General features: G+C 41.5%; 2 protein-coding genes and 1 long non-coding RNA gene across 4 annotated transcripts in view; 1 reads left to right on the forward strand and 2 right to left on the reverse strand.

The window, feature by feature from the left end:
• Positions 1 to 61: 61 nt before the first annotated feature.
• On the reverse strand, positions 62 to 1,854 carry LOC131885451 (uncharacterized). The gene is made up of 2 exons (XR_009373838.1): positions 1,689 to 1,854; positions 62 to 567 (listed from the first exon to the last, which is right to left on the reverse strand). It is a non-coding gene; the product is annotated as an uncharacterized LOC131885451 (long non-coding RNA).
• A 3,053-nt stretch (positions 1,855 to 4,907) lies between these two features.
• On the forward strand, positions 4,908 to 10,983 carry LOC131879813 (uncharacterized). The gene is made up of 5 exons (XM_059226250.1): positions 4,908 to 5,400; positions 9,059 to 9,108; positions 9,188 to 9,276; positions 10,548 to 10,771; positions 10,846 to 10,983. The coding sequence occupies exons 1-5, from the start codon at positions 5,267 to 5,269 to the stop codon at positions 10,898 to 10,900; spliced, it is 552 nt and encodes a 183-aa protein (XP_059082233.1). The 5' UTR covers positions 4,908 to 5,266; the 3' UTR covers positions 10,901 to 10,983.
• LOC131879802 (uncharacterized) overlaps positions 10,960 to 20,244 on the reverse strand; it is a 14,948-nt gene continuing 5,663 nt past the window's right edge. The window contains exons 2-7 of one of the 2 annotated variants that reach the window (XM_059226239.1): positions 18,856 to 19,085; positions 15,905 to 16,238; positions 14,335 to 15,737; positions 13,626 to 13,857; positions 12,631 to 12,973; positions 10,960 to 12,446 (exon numbers count right to left, since the gene is read on the reverse strand). In XM_059226239.1, coding sequence (XP_059082222.1) covers positions 11,765 to 12,446; positions 12,631 to 12,973; positions 13,626 to 13,857; positions 14,335 to 15,737; positions 15,905 to 16,238; positions 18,856 to 18,972 — 3,111 coding nt within the window. In that variant the 5' untranslated portion in view covers positions 18,973 to 19,085 and the 3' untranslated portion in view covers positions 10,960 to 11,764. Of the gene's footprint in view, positions 12,447 to 12,630; positions 12,974 to 13,625; positions 13,858 to 14,334; positions 15,738 to 15,904; positions 16,239 to 18,855; positions 19,793 to 20,244 lie in introns of those variants that run through there. The other variant, XM_059226230.1, reaches the window with a different exon arrangement.

The following is a 20,244-nucleotide window of genomic DNA, read 5'->3' on the forward strand; positions in this document are numbered from 1 at the left end:
ATACAATGCATCAAGTTGCTTGATACAACAAATTCCTAAAACCAATCAAGGCGTGTTTGGCTAGTGTTTGGTTTTTAGACGCGTGCTTGGGGGTCCAAGCCACATTTTTAATACAACATCCACCAAGCATGATTGATTCATAATCCAGCTTCTAATCCTGTACATTTTCAGGCGTGACAGGGCAAAAATTTCTCCTATTTAAAAACCCCCCAAAACACTTCTATAAAAACTTTGCCACGAGGGGAGAAGCGCAGCTTCGTGATTGAGAGAAAAGCTTCAAAGGAATTTTTCGGACTGCAGATTATACAAGTGGCCTAGGTTTGGCTTTGGTGTGCATGCAGACCAACTAACGCTCTATCTCACTCATCCCAATCATGACAGCTGTGGCAGCAATGGCAAGCACAGCAACATTTCTACCTCAGACATATGCTGTCGTTTTGAGGCCATCAACATGGAGCGGATCTTTTGAGACAGCGATTCGAGTGCCATCTAGGAAAAGGAATGTCGAGCCAATTGCCAATGGAGTTACACGTCGATGAGCACAGAGAGTGCTTTGGGAGGGGCATCCTGCAATGAATGTCCGTGAATGAATTGTCTACTACTAGACATACTTGATTCATGGAGAACGATAACGGCAATATTGTTAATTTGTTAATATTGTTAATATTGACGTTAGGCAACATCTTAAAAGATGTTTTTTTCCTAAATTATTAAAAATCTGCCACTAACAAGCTTCAGAGGAATACAAATATTGATATGCAATAAAAATTGGAAGGTCTTAACACGATAAAAGTTGAACCTCTTTATGTTATCGTCTTTAAAATTAATAACTCTGCACCTGTGTCAGAAGAATGATAACTTCTAAATTTTATCTAAAGGAAAATAAATTAGAGCAAACAATATCGACGGTACATATTGAGCTAAAAATTCGAAACCTTAGAGTAGTGAAGAGAGGCCAATCCTCACAATCTCTAGTCAAGAGGGCTTGCATTGCACTGTGTCCGTTCATGATTATTAACGATAATATAATGTATATGATATCGGCAGATATCAGCCTACTACAGCATGAGGTATTTCAGGACCAAAACATTATAAAACCTCTTTTCCTTCATAAAGACGGATGTTTTATAACTACACGAATTACTTTACATGCTTACCTGAGGGAAACGAGGAAAATATAGCACATGATGACAACATTAAATCCCCACTTTCTCATTATGAGGAAGCTTAGTTGACCAAATAAATTGTCAAAAAACAACATGACCACACAGTCACTTCGTTGAAAAATCCTTAGATCGAAGGCTTAATGCCTCGAAACTCATTTGACCTAAATCTAGAGCGAAAGGTCTAAAGCCCAGTACTGTATAGCATGGGCTTTGGTTTAACATCAAATATTTGAGCGTCGGAGTTACCGCGCATGGATGTGAAGTTTGTTCCTTTGGGTATTAAGGCTCGTTTTTTTACTTCTTACGAGATCTGAGGTGCGTGCAAAACTACTTTTTAACTCAAATTTGCTAAGCTCTTGCATATGCAGCCGTAGTAATTGCCAACTCTGTTGTCTAATCGATTTCAGATTGGGTCAAGATTTTAGCTCGGTGGTGCTACTTTCTTGAGACAGATTCCAATCTCTACTTCATCTGCAACTTGCTTTCCTCTATTAACTCAAATAAATTGAATTATCATCTTACCATTTGGATTAAGGGCCAGCTAGAGCCAGCAAAATGTTTGGTTGAAGATCACATAGACATTCCCTGTAAGCAAGGTTACAACGCTAAAAACTTTGAAAACCTCTGTTTTATGAAACAAGGACAGAAAGTGCAAGTAAGTTTCAAGGCCTAAGCTTTTCATTTTCAGATTTTGTAATTTGAAGGTTGTCAATTCGAACTTACCGAAATTCCAGATGTTTGCGTTGGAGTTGAATGTGATAGGGTTAATTGGCTATAAGTGTCACATGGTATTTGAAATTGAAAAGGGTAAAACTCGTTGTTACATGGAATGAATCTTTGAGTTTGACTTCAATTAAACTTCAAGGGCAAGATTTCTAACAAAATACATTAACTTGATTTTGAAATACGGAAATTTGCATACCAATTATTTGGCAGGGTTTTGACGAAGAGTCTTAAAGTCAAACGAACGAGTTCTGTGTTTAGAAAAATCTAGAGACACTTAGAAGTGTTGCTTTGTTCGATGATCATGCGCGAGCTTTGGATAAACGTGTTTCGAACAAGTACGAAACTGGTTTTGCACGAAGTGTTGGATCAGGGTGACGATGGTTGATTGCAAGGGGTCGGAAAATTAGTCTGTGATTTTGGTCAAAAATGTTTTTATTGGTTATGAAAATCATCCAAAATAAGTTCGGAAAACTTTAGAGTAAGTTATGAAAAGGTAAAAAAATCTTTGATCTGTTTGGTAATTCATGTATTATGGTACTTTTTAAAGTAAAAACTTCTTTATCACTGCTATTAACGATCTTCTTGCTCTTTGGGCTCAGAAATATGGTCTTGCCTTTACAAAAACGAAAAATGGAATTTTATTGAAGACACAAATCTATGACTTTTAAGTGAAAACCATATTTTGAAGCATCCTGAAATCATGGTCCATGCAAAGTGGATGAGTGGTCTCTAAAATCAATGCCGTCGTTGTGTGAGAATCCAAGGCAATTAGATGCAATGAAATTTACGTTAAAGGTAATAGGAAAAGTAAAATACCAGGGCATCATTAGTCGTCCTCAATAAAATGAACGGATAAGACTTACATTTTTTTTGGTTTGGTTTTTCACGGGCTTTTCCTACCGCTACAGGGAATGTAATCCCCAATACTATTAAAATGAAAGGTTATAATTTATTTATATATTTATTACCTTAAGGTTAAAGGTTTTATAAGCTAGGTTGCGTTGCAAAATCTTTTTCCTTTTCTGAAAAATTAAGCTTAAAAAATCAAAAAAATTGACCATAACCGAGCATTGACCACCACCGAGCATTTTCGGGGAAATTGAAGGGGTTTTGTCATGTTTAGGCAAAACTTAGGAGAAATATTGGATGGAAAAAAATTCAGGGTAACTTCGGCTATGTCTGACAATGGTTTTCCTTGCTATAAGACTTGCTTGACCTTGAACCCCAAGCTTTCATTAAGGGAAACTGTTGAACACATATCAAATTGCTACGCTGCAAATGATTTAATTCAGTATTAAACAGTATTAAAAAATGCAATTGATCACCGGCAAAAAAGTAAAAATTTCGAAGGGCTCGTACGAGTCCGACTTATGCCGGACTCGCCCCAGCACTCGTATACAATCTTTTCTGAGGATTACCTTATAATTGATTTACACAACATTGGAAATATACATGGAAGATTTAAAGACCATTGTTCCTGCCAATATGAACTCTTTAGAGTTTTTACTCTTAATTGTCTCTTTGTGAGAGAATTGGGGCTTTGGTTTAGAAACTGCTTTCAAAATGCGGTTGAAAACTACGCACAAAAGTTGGAGCTTGTAGATATGCGATATAATTGCAATTGCAATTGATCCACTTCAATCATACTTTCATGACTTGTTATCATACTGATATACATTTGAGCCCAGAGCAAGCTCAATCAATTTCATTTCGGCTCAAAATGGTTGTAATCGATGGCATTTGTTGGTGTTGAATTTCTTATCAGAGACTCATTTACGGTAAAAAGTATGAAAGAAGATAGCATCATAGATATGTTAGAAAATCGATTTGAAATCCCTGGGTCCCCAAAAAACCGAATGGTCTTTTTCTTGGGAGCTCGCAGTTATAGTGATTAATTTCATTTGTGCGCGGAGTGATTGTAATGAGTTAAATTTGCGGCAATATAGGTGAGATATTTGAAATACATGTCACATTTATTTCTTCGTGCATATGTTGATATGGTTATGGTTATAAACTTTTAAACTATCTTAAGCTATTCATCCTCTGATATTTTAAAACATTTTTCAACGGACATTTATGCCAAGCTTAAGATAAATCTATCACATCCTACTCTTTGGTTGAAGGGCCACTTATGCTAAATTCAGTTTGAACAAAGTATTCTGATAAAGCTAAATGCAAACGTTTTTCTCTGTATAAAGTAATCAAGAATTTCTTTAATAACTACAAATATAGCATTGCGAAAATCTAATACAATGCCTATTTATCGAAAAATTGTGACGTTGACGATAGTTAAAGCCTTAATAGTGTCATCCACAAAATGAAAATATACCTTACTAAAATGAACAATTCAAATGCCAAATTAAAAGCAAAAATGCCAAGAATTTGTCATAACAGGGTTAATTAAAAATCGCAACTTGTAATTTATGTGCAAGCAGATGTAAATAAAATGAAAATCACAATTTGAAAACAATTTTGACCGAACAAATATGAGAAGAAAGTGATTTTAATTATGATTAATTACATTCCTAGTCAATATTACAATAATTGATTTCTTATAGAACGTAATGGTCGTAGATCTGTTAACTAGTCCATTCGTTGGCACTTTTTTTATATGAACTAAATCAAGTAGAACTCTATAATTTGTTGGACGATCAGATAATTTATGAATATAAAGTTGAGTAAGATAAAGAGTGTTAAAGCTTTTTTTCTGCTTGAATTGCTAGGAATTCTATTCCTAGTGACGGTAATGAAGTCCACAAAAAAAGATATTAGTTCGAAAAAAAGTATCTGAGAATATTTTGATTATTTAGTTCATGAATATTGGTTCTCTTGTTGCCAATCTACTAACCCATAGTCTACCTAGATATTTATGACTAACCCACAAAGGGAGTAACAATTGCCTCCCAAAATACCCATAACGAAAAACTAATTTCACAAATCAGTGTAGTGAAATAGATATATTGAAATTTACGAGCCTCTAATTTAGCTTTACAGCTTTCCAAGAACTTATTTCCGAATGACTTGTTTTGTCGTTAAGGATAAGTTCCAAATGGTTGTCAAAACTAGTTTTCCTTACAATATTAGCGACTCTTTACCTTAACTTATGTTCGGATAACTTCTTGCATTCAAAGCTCTAGCCTTGCTGCTCGACGTCAAAACAAGTTCTTACATCCAATTCCTACTACTTTTGAAATTAACAATTTTTATTTGTTTCTTTCGGCACTTTTTCCTAGCGATTCAAAACATCGATATGAGCTTTGCGGAGTTGTTTCTGCGTCAATGCTCAATAAAGCACCAAAACCAAGAATGGACGTTCTGAAGAACGGGCGGCATAACGAAGAAGGAAGGACTCGAAGTTTCGGCGGGGAACCGAAATGTGTCGGAAACAGAAGGGTAGGAAAAAATTGTCCATGCCAAAAGGAAACTCTGGCATCTCCTCAGTACTCATCTTCTTCTGGTCGGTGATTGGACCTTATTGGATTCGAGTTGGGCTGAAGAATTTGAAGAGGTAAGCAAAGTATTGTCATTTTTAGAGACTTTCAATTGTAGTGCAAGAGGTCGACACCAGAATTATTATTTTTAAAGAGACTGGAAAAATCAGTGTATCCTCTTCCAGTAAAAGAGGATATTTCTTTGTTATCGGTGTACTAGTGTGGGAGGGGCAGCTTCAAATTGTTCATTTACATTTTCTCCGATAGGCAGTGCCATTGCTAGGGGCAGTTTGGTTCTTCGGTTTTTAGTGTGGAACCAGTCTCTTAGAAAGAGGTCTGGGAGGGTAATCAAACCTAAGACCTTTGTCAGCAGAACAGCTCTGATCACTTACTCATATCTCCTCTCCTGCTTCCGTTTTTCGATTTTGCCATCCACCACATGTCATGTTTTGAAGAAATCTTTGAAGAAATTTAAATTGTCAATAGAGTCATATCTTGACAAAAGTTCAACTAACAGGCTTCCAACGGTGTACTAAATATGGTTTATATTCTGCGCTTCAGAGGGCGCTCTATGAGTTAGTCTCTCCCAAATGTAGGGCCGATTGGGCCGGTTCTTCTTTTTGTAGTTGATTACATTGCGTTTGAGTTGGTTTGATTAACTCTATCAAAATCTGATGTTTAATTAATGACCCAGGTCACATAATGTCCAGATGTAAAATCGTATTTATAGCATGCTACGAATAGTTTATCAATTAATCTACCGTGCCTCTTCCCCATTTTTTTAGGGCTGTCTGACGTTGGAAATAAGGGCCCCTATGGCATAAAGGATTGGAGAAGGTGAAACTGATACCCCTATCAACATGTAGTTCAAAATTGCTTTCGGTCCATCACAAGGACAGCATCATGTATGCCTCCCTTCTTTCAACGCGCCTTGTTCCATTTCCAATAAGAAACTATCGACACTGGGCTTCATACCCTGAGTACAACTTTTACCTTGTGCGTACTGCCTGTTAGTACGAGGTTACATTAAATCTTTAGCGCCTTATTGCTCAATAACATTTCGATCTTAGTAGGATCAATTGGATGATTTATCGTAGGTACTTGAAGTTCTTCATTCATAAAGCCACAGCCTTGAGTTGAAGATGTTTCGTTGATATCAATCTGGTCCTCAAGTGCTTTCCATGTCTTTGAGTATTCTCGCCAATTCGCAATCTTCTTCAGATCGTCCAATGAACGGTGCCAATTTGGCAGAACGGAAAATTCAGCGACTTGGTCCGATGTTCGAAGTGGTTAATTTTATGACTATTAAAAGCATGGAATCTAAGTAATAGTCCGCAAGGGTCAAGGTCGTTTCTTATCGCTGGGAAGTGCAAAGTATGAAAAAGTGATTGAGGCGAGCGACCTTCATGCTCTATGCTTTGACCCTCTCATGTATCCAGACAATTGCCTACCCAAACTCTTCTCAACTTAAAAGTGGTCATTCGACCTAATGCAAATCGCATCTCCAGATCAAGATGCCACCAAGGCTCAAAAACGTACTGGACAAAATAAGCTACTCAGGGCACTGGACTGTTTACTTCACTGCTATTTGGCTGGGCTTCAGGATTCCGCGATGTGCAGAGTGTTAACTTTCATCCCAGTTACTTTCAGATAAGTTGATGTTTGTGCATTGGGACAGACTTTAGTACTGAGAAGGTAAATTGAATAGCCTTGATCCCTTGGACAGATTTTCGAGATTTTGAACCACTCAATTTGTCTCCTAGATGCAAATAATAGGAGAATCCATCACGATCAACATGTCTTGACAACGCCTTTTCGATCCGAAATTCAATGGGGCCTCAGCGATTGAAGGTCAACTTCAACCAGAAGTCACTCTTTCAAAAGCCAGAGCTCCGTAACATAAGAACATGCTAAGTAAATAGCCAATTTGCCATCACCATCCCCGCTAACCAGGTCAAGGCTAATGAATACCAGACGACCTATTTTACCCATCTTTCCGCAAGATTCTCCACACTCCCCGTCCAAGATAGATGGAGGCGAGAAAGAGACCGTTTCTCAACTTTTTTTTTCTCGTGCCAAGATGATGGGTTACGCGTGATGTGCAAATATTCACTTGTTCAGTGTTCCCTTCATAGCTACCCTAGTACCACGAATTCAGCCTGTTGACATCTCCAGTATCGGGATGATGCCATTTTGAACAGGCTCTACTGGATGGGTTGGCGAAAAAAATTCGCGGGGGAGTTCTGTTTCAAGTGGTGCTGGCTTGTCAGCACGAATGATTTCATTAGACTTGACATTCCAAATGCTTTCATGGCCATTCTTGACATGGTTGGAGGGTCGTGGGTGGTTTGAGAAATGTTTCTGAATGGTTGAGATGGTACTTGAATATCCTTCATATTTAAATAGCCTTTGTAAATCGCTTGGAGTTTTGAGGTAGAGAGAGATTGGAATGTTTGATTCGAATGGGTTCTTCCTCGTGCTTTAAGACAATGACTCTAGCACCAGTATTGATAAACTATAACTGTTAATGTTTCAAGGAAAGATGGGAAACGTGGTGAAAAAGTAATGAGATGAGGGTCGAAGCCAAGTGATATCAAGGTTAGGTGTTGAGAAAATGCATAAAACGCAATGGGTTTACCACCCAAGTTGGAAGAAGCGTTATTAAGGGGTGTTATCCTCATCCTTTCTAGTTACCTCTTGCATAACCTGATCCTCTAGGGATTAAGATGCCAGAGGATCTGATAATCATTGGAGTAAATCCCCAATCAAGACTGCATTGTTGAACAATTTCCGAATCGCAAAAAGGGGTGTATCCTGGAAACCAGGAAAAAATGCATGCAGCCAAATATTTGAAAGGAAACTATTATGAGCAACATTTCCGTACGCCAGTCAGTATGGGTATCCTTCCTCAGTTTGGGCTAATGCGATTTTGTGGCTTTCAATTAAAGTTTGCATAACCTGATCCTCTAGGGATTAAGATGCCAGAGGATCTGATAATCATTGGAGTAAATCCCCAATCAAGACTGCATTGTTGAACAATTTCCGAATCGCAAAAAGGGGTGTATCCTGGAAACCAGGAAAAAATGCATGCAGCCAAATATTTGAAAGGAAATTATTATGAGCAACATTTCCGTACGCCAGTCAGTATGGGTATCCTTCCTCAGTTTGGGCTAATGCGATTTTGTGGCTTTCAATTAAAGTTTGAGTGTCAGTTGAGTTGAGCGGCTTCCTACTTTATGTCTCATATTTATGTTTTACTTATTTAAGAGCAGGAATTTATGGGCACTCAAAACTTTGACGGACTTGGCTGGACCTATTCAAATGACATAATCTTAGGAACGACAGACTTCGAGCATATTTTATGTCAACTTCTAACAAACTTTTAGATGGGAGATCACATCAATGTGACAGTCAAGAATTTCTTAATGTGAAGATGCGCGACACTTGCAAATATACCGATCAATACCACGGAACCATGGGTGGTTGAGTATAAATTTGCATTCCTTTTAGGACCGTGTAGTTCTTTGGCCGTAAACTCGCTCATTTAAGGTTCTCCATGAGTAATAATTGCAAAATGGACAATAAGTGACCACACTGTCCAACGACCTTGACCATCTTCTCTACTCAAAAGGGTTGGATGTAGGTTAGAAATGGTTTTCAAACACGTAATGAACAATGAAGCCAATGAAACTGCTATCGAAAGGTGACCATATTACAAATGGTTTTTCGTTTCAGAATCAGAGGACACAAGATGGGTTTGAGTCTCAGAGCCATTATGATGCTGAGTGAGTTTTTGACAAGGACACCACGAGTCAAGTCGTTATTGATCAATGATCATGTATTGAACCGGTCATCTTTATTTAGGTTTGACAGTGCTTCAAAATGTGATTGGCCGACCATCTTGGGAATGGAACGACGAGGGATCACTATCACCATCTACCAGTCACCACAGGGTAACAATACCATAAAAAATGATGTAGTAAATGATGGAAACAGGCACTAAACTGGCATTCGACACAGACCAAAAGTGACAGAAGTCTCTTTTGACTGGAACCCCTGCCAATGCCAATAACGAAACATGGTGAATTTTTTTATGAAAACATAGCGAGATGATTAGACGTACTGCAAATAGGGACAAATAAATGAATATTTTTGCAGTTCTTGTATGCACATATTTTGGTTTTATTAAACATTTTTCATCGTCTAGAGTCAGTGTCAAATCTTATGAAAAGGCTTCAGTTTAAAAAAATAATTGGTAGTTGATATGGAGAAAGTTGTAAAGATATTTTATGATGTATTGTGTATTGATACTTTTGTATTTTTGTGTCGTTATAGAAGGTATTTTTAGGAAGGTACTCAAGATTGCCCTCAGTTACAAAATCAAACTTGGCCGAGTGTGGTATTGCCTATCAAAAGAATAACTTTAATGTCTCTTAGACAATTGCTTCATGTTCAAGTATATTGCATTGATCGTTATTATACCGCTTTATGAATGGCATTTTAAGATGCTGTTTTATTCGTCACTCGTCGTTTTAAGTTATTTTAAGTAAATCGGCAAACCACCTGGCAAATTTTGTTTTGCAAAAAGAGTGCTAATGGAAATCGCTTTTAGTGATGGTACTTAAAAAACGCAGAATAAAGTTGTTGATAATAACTTAATCTTTTACTGAAACTAATGCGTCAATACTTCACCTTTTCGAAAGTGGAGGTTGTTCACTTGGGAGGCGAAAAATATGTCCCGAACGGTTCAGGACATAAAAAGAGTTGACTAATTCCTAGAAAGTTGATTTCACCCAAAAATAAATATTCCCCCAAATGTATTCTATTGACTAAATATTTAGCGCGTTTTTTTTTGCTAAGTTACCTTCATGTTATTAGAACCGAATAAAATTAAAATATTTTCGATAAAAAAAAGGAATTAAACACAAATTTAGATTGATCTCAAAACTGTGACAAAAGCAATATTTGCTGGTAAAAACTTGACAATCTAATGAAACCAAGTGTCGTCGAAAAAATCATCCACTTCATGCACAAAAAAGGAATTGAATTCATTTCATCAAAAGGAACAATCCTGCATTTATGTTAAGGCAATTGATTGACATTTTCCACTGACATAATGCTACTTTTAGTTTGATCGCATGAACGGAGAAACGCACATGATCTTTATATAAATCAAGGGTGTTGCATTCATGAGTAATTGTGGAATCTCTCCTTGATCTTGCAGGTCAAACGATGGGAAGAGTTTCCAAACGCCACGTTCACTTTTGATTGCACCGACCGATCCATCGGATTCTACGCAGACCTCGAATTTGACTGCCAGATCTTCCACTTATGTGATGCCGCAGGTCGGAGGGTGCCATACATGTGCGATAAGATGACGGCTTTCAATCAAAAGTATCGCGTGTGCGATTGGGCTTACAACGTGGATTGTGAGACATCGCCCGATTGGTGAGTTGACCTGCGAGTATTAAGAGAAGGAATCGTTCCTGGGAAATGAACTATGTGCACTTAACTGGTTTCAGGTACTATTTGAATGATCTGACCTACGAAGCTCCTCCTCCAAAAGTGGAATATTGACCAACAGAAATATGAATACGTGCAATGATGAATTTCTCATAGAAAAGAATATTGCACAATTTGATGATTAAACTATTCTCAAATTTATTCTTCTAATGTTTACAATGTTTTTGAATTGGGCAAAAAACACACTGAAGATGATAATAGTAATAGGAATAATGACGATGGTAATAATATTAATAATGATGATAATATCTGAAAGGAAAGTAGGCGGAAAAATGTCACCAAAGCATGAATGATTGCAAGAACAAATGGGACAATTTCGATGATTTCTTTTTGTTTGACAAAAATAATTTCTGACATGAGAAATCTAAAGGAACTCACGCAGACCCATTGGTACGTTGTCATTTTGGGGCTCATTTTCTCGAGTCCTCAGATCCAACCAAGGTGAAGGGATTATCTTCCAGCTTTCTTCACAAAAACGTACAAATTCGATGGAATTTTTAACCGTGTAAAAATGAAGAGTTGCGAGGCATGTGACAGATTAACAGGCCTATGCTTGCGGGGAAGCTAAACGACATCCGTTCATACTTGTACAATAATAATAATAAGAAGAAGAAGAAGAGGAAGGATGTTGAGGATGATGCTAAAACGGGAGAAATTGCATGTATGTACTAATACTTATGAGTGTAGTAAAGAATTGTCTTACATTGGTTGGGGATTTACAGAAGCGGGTCGCTTCGGATACAGTATTCCAAAAAAATGGGGCGCAGAACACGTATTGTCAAAAAATACAGGATTGCCAGCTTAGCACGATTTACCAAATTTCTCAGCATAAGTATTATCCACATGTAGTACCTTCAACCATCCACGAGTAGATACAGCACTTTACTACATTTATAACAAAACCCTCCTCACAACAAACTAGGTGTCGGGCGTCCGACCCCCTCCGCTGCTGTCCAACCGGGCCATGGCCTCACCGGCCCCCGTTTTGGGCGACTTGGCTTGCGAGAGGTTGCCACGAGTGCGTGCCCCATTGGCCGACGGATTCCTCAGGACTAAAGGGGGCTTGTGCTTCGTACTCGAGTCGAACAAGCGAATCGTCTCTCTGACCCGAGACTTTCTGGCCGAGGCCGGTTTGGCCCCACTGGGCGTTTCTACGGAAACTTGTTTCACCACCTTGCTCGACCTCACCGGACTCGGACTTGTGCCGAACTTCGCCTCCAACCTCTTCGGGAGAGAGATGGGCCTCGGAATTCGAGACTTGGATTTCCTGCCGGACCCGCTCAGAGTGCTCCCGCCACTTTCCGAGTTAGGCGTCCGAGCATCACTGGGAATGGAAACGCCTCCAGCACTCGTGGTCCAACTGGAATGACTGCGGGAATAGAAGGCTGCGCTGGGCACGGTTTCTAGGAGATCCGAGGCGAACGGGAGATCGAGATGGAATGGAATTGAGTAGAGTCGTTGGAGACAGAAGTTGAGCTCATCAAATAGGAGTCGAGTCTCCTTGTGAAGGGCGCAGATGTAGGCGTGTCTCTCATAAAATCGAAGAAGAACGTCCATGTTCCATTTGAGTTTGGCATACCAGATGTGCAGACATGACATGCTGTTGGATAGAAAAAGGGGCATCGTTGAGTAATTGAATTGAATCTAGTGGGAGGAAAGCCTGACGCACCAAAGCCTGAATATTTGAGATGGCTTCCGGTAAGAGCACACTCTCGTTTGCCCAAATGGTGCTCATCACTATAAAATATTACAAATACGGACAAATACATGGAAACCCAACTTACTTGAGAAGTCCTGCCACAAATCCTGCAAACTTCCGCTCATCTTCGCCACTAGCGGCAAACTTGGAATTGAGAAGCATGACCAAGTCGCACGTGGATTGAGCCGATGAAGGTCCCTGCCGGGTCAAAGCCTCGATAACACTCCACACTGTGGTCTTCATGCGACCAAAACTGGTAATGACCTCAGCTTTGAGCCCATCTGACATGATCGCATAGAGAGCCGGACAGAGCTCGTGGAAGAGAATGCACCGAGCCGAGGCTGAAGCAGACATGCCTGAGGATCCCTGTTCATCCTCTTGATAGATCAACAATCTCTCTACAGCTTGGTAGAGAGTGATGAAAAGTCCTGAAACGATGAACAACGTTGTGTAAAGCACGGTTCCCAAAATAGCAAGTCCCAAGGGCTCATTGATCTTATCGTCCTCTATATACACCGCAGCCGCGTCCTCACCATTGAAGCCAAACGAAGGGCTGCTTCGTTCGTGTTGCCACTTAGCTAATAGGTCAATACAAGTCTTACGTGGTCTGTAGCCAAAGGCTAGTCGTTATCAATACTCGCTAGCGCCTAGAGGGAACCAGTTGGAACAAGCTTCTTCATCTCATTAGAGCCGTTCCTCTTTCTCTTTGGAGGATAGCAAAAGATCTCTGTCGTTTCCCCCAAAAACTATGCGTAGGAAGTTCTCTATTGTCGTTCCGTTACTTGTGAGGGAGCTGCTCATTCAAGGCTAGTAGGGCTCTCGAACACTCAGTTACTTAAAGAACAGTCCAGCCCGTTTTTGCTCTGCGAACAAGAGAAGACTCAATTGGGTCCAAATTTAGAACTCTACCTCTCTCAAGTTGTTCCACGTGATGTTCCCCCTGCCTAAAAGGAAGTGTTGTGGACCGTAAGAACACGTTCACCTCGCGGGAGTGCCAAGAAAGCCAATCCAATAAAAAGGCTGATCCAATTTCCATAAATGCCCATACCTTTCCCCCATTGCCCATCCTCGTGGCCTTACCTCTTTTATGGGTGAGATCAAAGTTGATGCCTTGCTTGGGCATGCACAAGTTCATGTGGAATGGGTATTCCGCCGAGGTACCATTGCCTCGTCGTCGAGCCCCAGGAATGCCAGCTGATGAGCCCAAAGGGTTGTTACTTGTAGCCACTCCTGAGAGCCGCGACAATCTAGAATTGGACCGATCCTCCTCTTCAGGGGTCCAGGTATCACACAGGTCATTCTGACTTCCAGACTGAAATGGAAACCCAACGAATATTAAAAGGAAGTCTCAAGGCTGGCTCAGGAGGGGAAATTCAGGGCACTCCAACAAAGAAACGAAGGCTAAGGAGAACCACTCCTTGAAAAAAAGAGAGGTTGCTGTTCCATTATGGGAATAATTTATGTGCCAGGCACATCACGCTGACACCATGAAGTTCGTTGGAGCCATACCTTGCAGAAACAAAAGGAGAATATCACTTCAAATCTCACCTAAAGGCAATTTCACATTCCAAGTATAAGTAACAGCTTTTCTCTGTACAATTTTCAAGAGTGGACCAATATGTGTCGGTCGAGTTGTTACATGAATTGCGCCAAGCCCGCCGACAAGCTAACATGATACTTCTGTACATTTTATTGGCGGCACTCAAGTTCTCTTTGAGAGCGCATGTGAACGTTTTTTCTTCGCCTTAAGCTGACCTGGCTTTGTGTTCCCAACTTAGCTTTTGTTTACCTTGGGGAATTCACTGGGTCGGCGAGGGATCCGACCACTCGTGGAACTGGACAAGGGCGTAGTGGGTTGCTGAAGAACTTGAGAGAGATAGTCTTGAGGAATATAGCTCCTTCGCTTTGACGCCCCCACCTCTGAGCTCGTTTGATTATTGTTGTTGATCAGATTGAGATTGGCATCCTCTTTGCCTTTCCTCGAGGGCCGCACGCGCAGAACCACTTGCTCCTTCTCTGGGGCCTCAGTCCAGGCTTCCTTGACTTTGACAACTTGCACATCGTCAGCATTTGGTTGCTGGTACTTCTGATTGAACATCGACTTAATGGCCTCATTCTGAATGTCCTGACTCCGCATGACCCGATGGTCAGCAGCTTGGAGCCGAGATAATGACTGACACACTTGGGAAATGGGCGATGATCGGGCATTCTCGGAGGGCGATGGCAAGAGGTGCTTCTGAGGATCTGGGAGCAATGTTCGAAGCGACTCGCTATTTTGAATTTGTCTCCCTTGAGTTCGCGAAGATCGTTGAAGGTAGCTCTCCACAGGAAGGGGTGGAGGTCTCAGAACGGACTGGAATTTGGAAGAGTTCTTAGAGTGCAAGAAAAACGCGTCCCATAGTCCCACGTCGTTCTCAAGAAAGTCCAAATCTGGATATGCTCGAGAGGAGCGGTTTGAAGAGGGAGTGGTCGCTTTGCTACTACTTGATGGCAATGGGGGCCTCCGTTTGACCGTGTTGGTGTCTTGGGCGTAGATGGTTCCACTAACTTTGTTAGCACTGCTATTGGCCTCAGAATGACTAGCTTGGCTGCTCCCCGCCCCACTGGAGCTCCCGTGTTCCACTGCAGTTTCCTCAATGCTGGTGAGCTGGCGGGAGGCCGTCTTCAAGAACTGATTAACCGTGTCTTTGCTACGCATCATGGGAATACCACAGCCTCCAAACTGCTGTTCGTCCTGTTGCTGATTATCGCCCACCAAATTGATTTGAGTGGCCAGGGGGTCATCAAACGAGAGGCGATCCTCCCGATTCTTCATGAAGGCATTGACCAATTTGGCCTCACTTCCTGGGGTGAGGTCGTTAGTGTTCTGATTACCATTCCCCCGCTTCTCCCTCCCCATGTCAGGGAGGCTTCTCGACTTCCTGGATTCGGCCGAGGCCGAGCCCGAGCCTGAGGATGATGCATTATTATTGTTATTTAATGAGTTCTCTTCACGGTGTCTTGAACGCCAACGCTCGGGTTGAAGAGGCTGTTGTTGTTGCTGTTGTGAAGAAATTGGCTGTTGCTGATATTGGTTGTAAGACTCGCTTCGCTGCTTACTTCCCAAGTTCGACCAGGTGGTCAGCTTCCCTGAAGATTCGCCACTACCCGAGCCTCCACTCCCCAACAATAACGGAATTGGATTGTTTTCATCTGTAAAGGAAGCAGAGCGAAATGAGAAAACTTCTAAGGAGGGGGCCACTCTTCCAATTAAGACATCTAATGTCTTCTTAAACGTCTCTTATGTCCACCAAGGCTTCAAGGCTGGAAAGCCTCCCCAAAACAAAGTGGAAAAGCTCTTTCCATTTACCCAAACCTACCTCCAGCAGAGGATCCAATGGCGCCAGAAGAGCTCATACTGGCGTACATACTCCCCGCTCCCCCATGTCCACTGTAGGTAAGTTGATAATGGTTCTTGTTGACTTTGACCTGATCTGCATAATTGAAATCTGGCGCATCCATTAAGGAATCTTGGATGTTGCTTTGCTTCCCGAGGCCGCCTCCTCCTCCACCACCACCAACGCCACCGAGACCGCCCAGACAAGGCAATCCTTCTCCTGTCTGATTCAATAGACTTGAATCACGCATGGAGGAGAAAAGCACCTCCGAGCGACAAATCGACATGTCCGCACTGGAACCTCCGGATTCATCCTCCTGCAACCAAATGTACAATGATCATTAGGCGTGCTAGTGAACCTAGAAAATCAGGCATTGAACAAAGAACCCGGGGGTAAAGTCGGTTACCCCCTTTAAGGTCGGAATACCGATGAGTTGGCAATCGCAGATCGATTATGGGATAACCAAATGCATAAACAATAGCCAATAAGAGAAAATGCTCGGGCTTGGCGAGCCTCAAGACAGTAGAACTTCCACAATGCTCAATTTGGTGGTAATAAAAAAAGGGGTTGAAATACACATGATAGTTTGAAAAGACGCCATCATAAAAAGGCAATTCCAGGTGGTTGAAGTGAGTTACATTTTTGTTTAAACTATGGAAAAGGTGCTTTGATTGAGATTAACACCCTTAAATCAATTTTCAATATAGTGCTGACAATCATTTCCTCTCGGCATTGAGTTGAATTGAAAACATTCAGAATGAACACCAAAACGAGTTTTACAATGTCGTTCAAGTTCTTTCCTGTGGCTTTTTTGCCAATAAAAATCCTATTTAAACAAAGACTTGGGGCTATTTTGCTTAACATATAGATAACAGGGCCCCTTCATAGGCTTGTCCACCTAGAGCCAAACATGATTTGCCAAGAATGGAGTAGTATTTCTCCAGTATTTTTCCCTTGTTGTTATCCTTCGATATTCAAGCTGCATTTCACCGCATTTGCAAAAAAACAAAAAGAAATGAAACCTCATACTTTTCCATGGCCGAAAAATCTGACCTTGGGCGCTCGAGTCAAAAATGAGGTTTCCATTTCCACCCAAGGAGATTGTTATTTTTCTCACTGCACATTCATTCCCAATTGAATTTGCCACACTCCTCGAAATAAGTGCTTGAAAACAGGATCCTCCATCTTACTTTGACAAAGTCACCCCGAGTGTGACATTTCCAGTTACAGAAATTGTCTTTTGTTAAGGCAATGCCATTGAGGCAAAGCCAAGGATTGGGCAATATATGAGCCAGTTCTTCAGCCCTGAGATAATATTAATTAGACCCTACTTGATGACTTTAACCCCTTGGCAGGGGCAACTCCACCTACCTTGGCGTGTACATATACAGAACAGGGCAGAGGTATAGGCAGCTAGCATTTGAAACTGAGAACCTGAGCCTTTGAAGAAATGTACCTAGAAGGGGTGAATGTATGGACGTGGGGAAACTAATTAAGCTCCCCCACCTTCCTTCAGTTTCTACCTTGTTTGTCTCTCATCCGCTCACTGGTGTATGCGACTTCAGGTGGCTGCATATTATTTACTAAATTGCATGTTCATTGACAACGGTTTTTAAATATGAGCTGTGCACATGAAAAACGTCTCAAAATTTGGGAGTTTCAAGCTCGATTTCAAGAGAATCGTTGAAACGAAGAAGCGTAATGTTCTTGCCATTTCAATAGCAACGGTATGCAGTGCATGCATCTCACAGAGAGGGGGCAAGTCAGGCATTCATGAGTCAGTCCGTTAATTGAGGAACGTAAACAAAGTGGAGAATTTTCCAAATGGAACAGTGTGCTTCAGTGGAAATGGGACGCCCGAGTAGCGCATGTCAATTTCTGGCGCAAAACCCCCCAAACACGAAATTGAATGTTCCCCTCCAGAAGAATTCCCTGACATTGAAGAACGACACTAAGGAGTTTGGAAACGATTACAAGAATGAAGTGGATAAAGGGCGCAGGAGAGTGGCGTTTCTTGGAAGTTTGTCGGATGCATAGCATCATATGCAACTGGATTGAAGGGTCAGGGTGACTCGGCTGTAAATCTACTACATTCAGTCGGGATCAGATTATTTGATAAGTTCAGAGGTCTGATAGAAATCAACCAAGGGAAGACCTGGGATGAAAGGTAATTTTGCCCTCATGGAAATGAAAGACTGAGAATGACAGGGATGTTTGTTTCCTTGTCGGGAACGACGACGACGTCGACGACGACCCTCTTGTTATTGACGACTAAATTTGATTCTAAGTAGAATGCCTTCGCTCTATTTGTTTCTCCCTCCTGCCATCAAAAAAAGTGTCTTATCGCCTCGGTTAAGAAACTATGTGAAGAATTTCCTGTTAAGTTTTGTTCCACTTCATACTTCATGGGAATGAAAGTCGGTTTGCTCATTTTTCTGAACAGTCATTCAATTTCAATCCAAAGCGAGCATTACTTCCCTGGCTGAGCATGTTCATTGGCTGGCTAATGACTTGTATAAATAGGTATATTCTTCCGATGGACGACCAATGCGGCTGAGCTTAACCATTATGGTTTGATGAACAGTTGTCCTCTACAAAGGAATAAAACCATTTACGCACATTCTTCTACTCTGCAGTTGAACTTCCTTGAACGGCATTATCACGCATTCCAAATAAAGCAGTATTACGGAACGGAATGAATGATGTTTGAATGTAGACGAGCACTATTGAATAGATAATCAGGTAATAGAATACGTGTCAACCTTCTTTTAAGGCTTCGTCCAGAACACAAAGGAGGCCAGGAACATGGAACACATTCCCGAGACAGTTTATTGATTATCGGAACTATCCAATAATCAATGCATGCTGAATACTCAGGACGGGAGTTATTCATGAAACACAACGTCAATGAGTGTGAATTGTGCTCTACTCACCCCACAAGAGAAGGCATAGGCCAGATCTTCGTTGCGGAAGTCCTCGAAATCGATCTCGGCCAAATTGGTATCCGTGGCAATGGGATCGTGGTGGGGCTCCATCCAAGTGTAATCCATGGTCTTGTTCCCACTGGTGGTGGTTCCACTAGAATTGCAATCTGTATTGATGGTGTTCGGACCCCTACGAACCCCCACACGGCTTTTGGTTTGACTGCTTTGATTGGGTGATTCTGAAATGGCCATGGTGAATGATATTTTGTCTCTGATAAGGCACACACACTATTCTTATTTAGTCGACCGATAAGCAAGGCATCACGGGTAAAACATCATTTTGATGGCACTGCACTCAGTTCCCAGATATCCCTAAGGGTGTGAAATGGTGGGAACCTTCACTACACTGGCTACTCGTTTACGGACTCAAAAGTCCGGATTCAAGGGGTTGAAATAGCCCTTGATCACTCCGGAATCCGGAGTGGAGTTTTCGTAGTCACTTTGACGTTGTCCTTCCCTCACTAGTCTCAAGCTGAAAAAATGTATCCACTGAGCACCGCCTTGTCATAAGTTGCAACTCTCGGCGCGGCGGTCTGGCCATGACATCCCTCCAGCTCGTCTCCTTCGTTCTTCCCCCCTATCTAGCAGACTCGTAGTCACTCATCCAACATCACCGGGCCAGTAACACAGCAACTCGCAAAACTTGTAGTACTCAGATCAACCGAGGTACTTCGGGATCAACGCTAAACCCTACATGCCGTCCTTCTCTGAGCGGTGTTTCCTCCGAGCGTTCCGCTCAGATATCGAGCTTTGGATTAAGAGAGGGTTCGTTCAAATTCGTCCTCCCCGGCTTCCAAGCCAAGTCTCAGGAGCCGAAGTGAGCGAGTGTTCGCGGACTCAGTTCAGAGACCAGGAAATTCTGGGCTCTCTACAGATAGTTTTCGAGGGAGTAGTCATACTTCCAGACACGGGCTGCGGAACAGCCCGGAATTTCTGTGCGTAGCGTTTCATGTAATTCAGCTGAGACTGGATGCAGCAACTAAGGATGTGGAGCCAGCCTCAAACAGAATGAGAGAGAGAGAGAAGAGCGACGAGTCGGCCCCACCTGACTAAAACATCTGCCTCGGCAACGCTACAGTTCAAATTGAGGCAAGAACATGTGTGATAGATATGTTAATGACATCACACAACAGCATCAGCTACTCAAACGTGCCTTCCAGCTTAGTAGTAATAGTAGTAGTAGACCAATGTATGTAGGAAGAGGCAAAGAGCTCATGATGAGCTTATCGTGTCATACCATCTTGGGATGGTCCATGAGGTGGATTAATGACAACGAAAAAGGGGTTCCATTACGGCAAACTTGTATTCGAACACAGTCAAGTGTTGTTGTTTTTGTCT

The sequence above is a fragment of the Tigriopus californicus genome, chromosome 1, assembly GCF_007210705.1.
Source record: "Tigriopus californicus strain San Diego chromosome 1, Tcal_SD_v2.1, whole genome shotgun sequence".
NCBI classification, from domain to species: Eukaryota; Metazoa; Arthropoda; class Copepoda; order Harpacticoida; family Harpacticidae; genus Tigriopus; species Tigriopus californicus.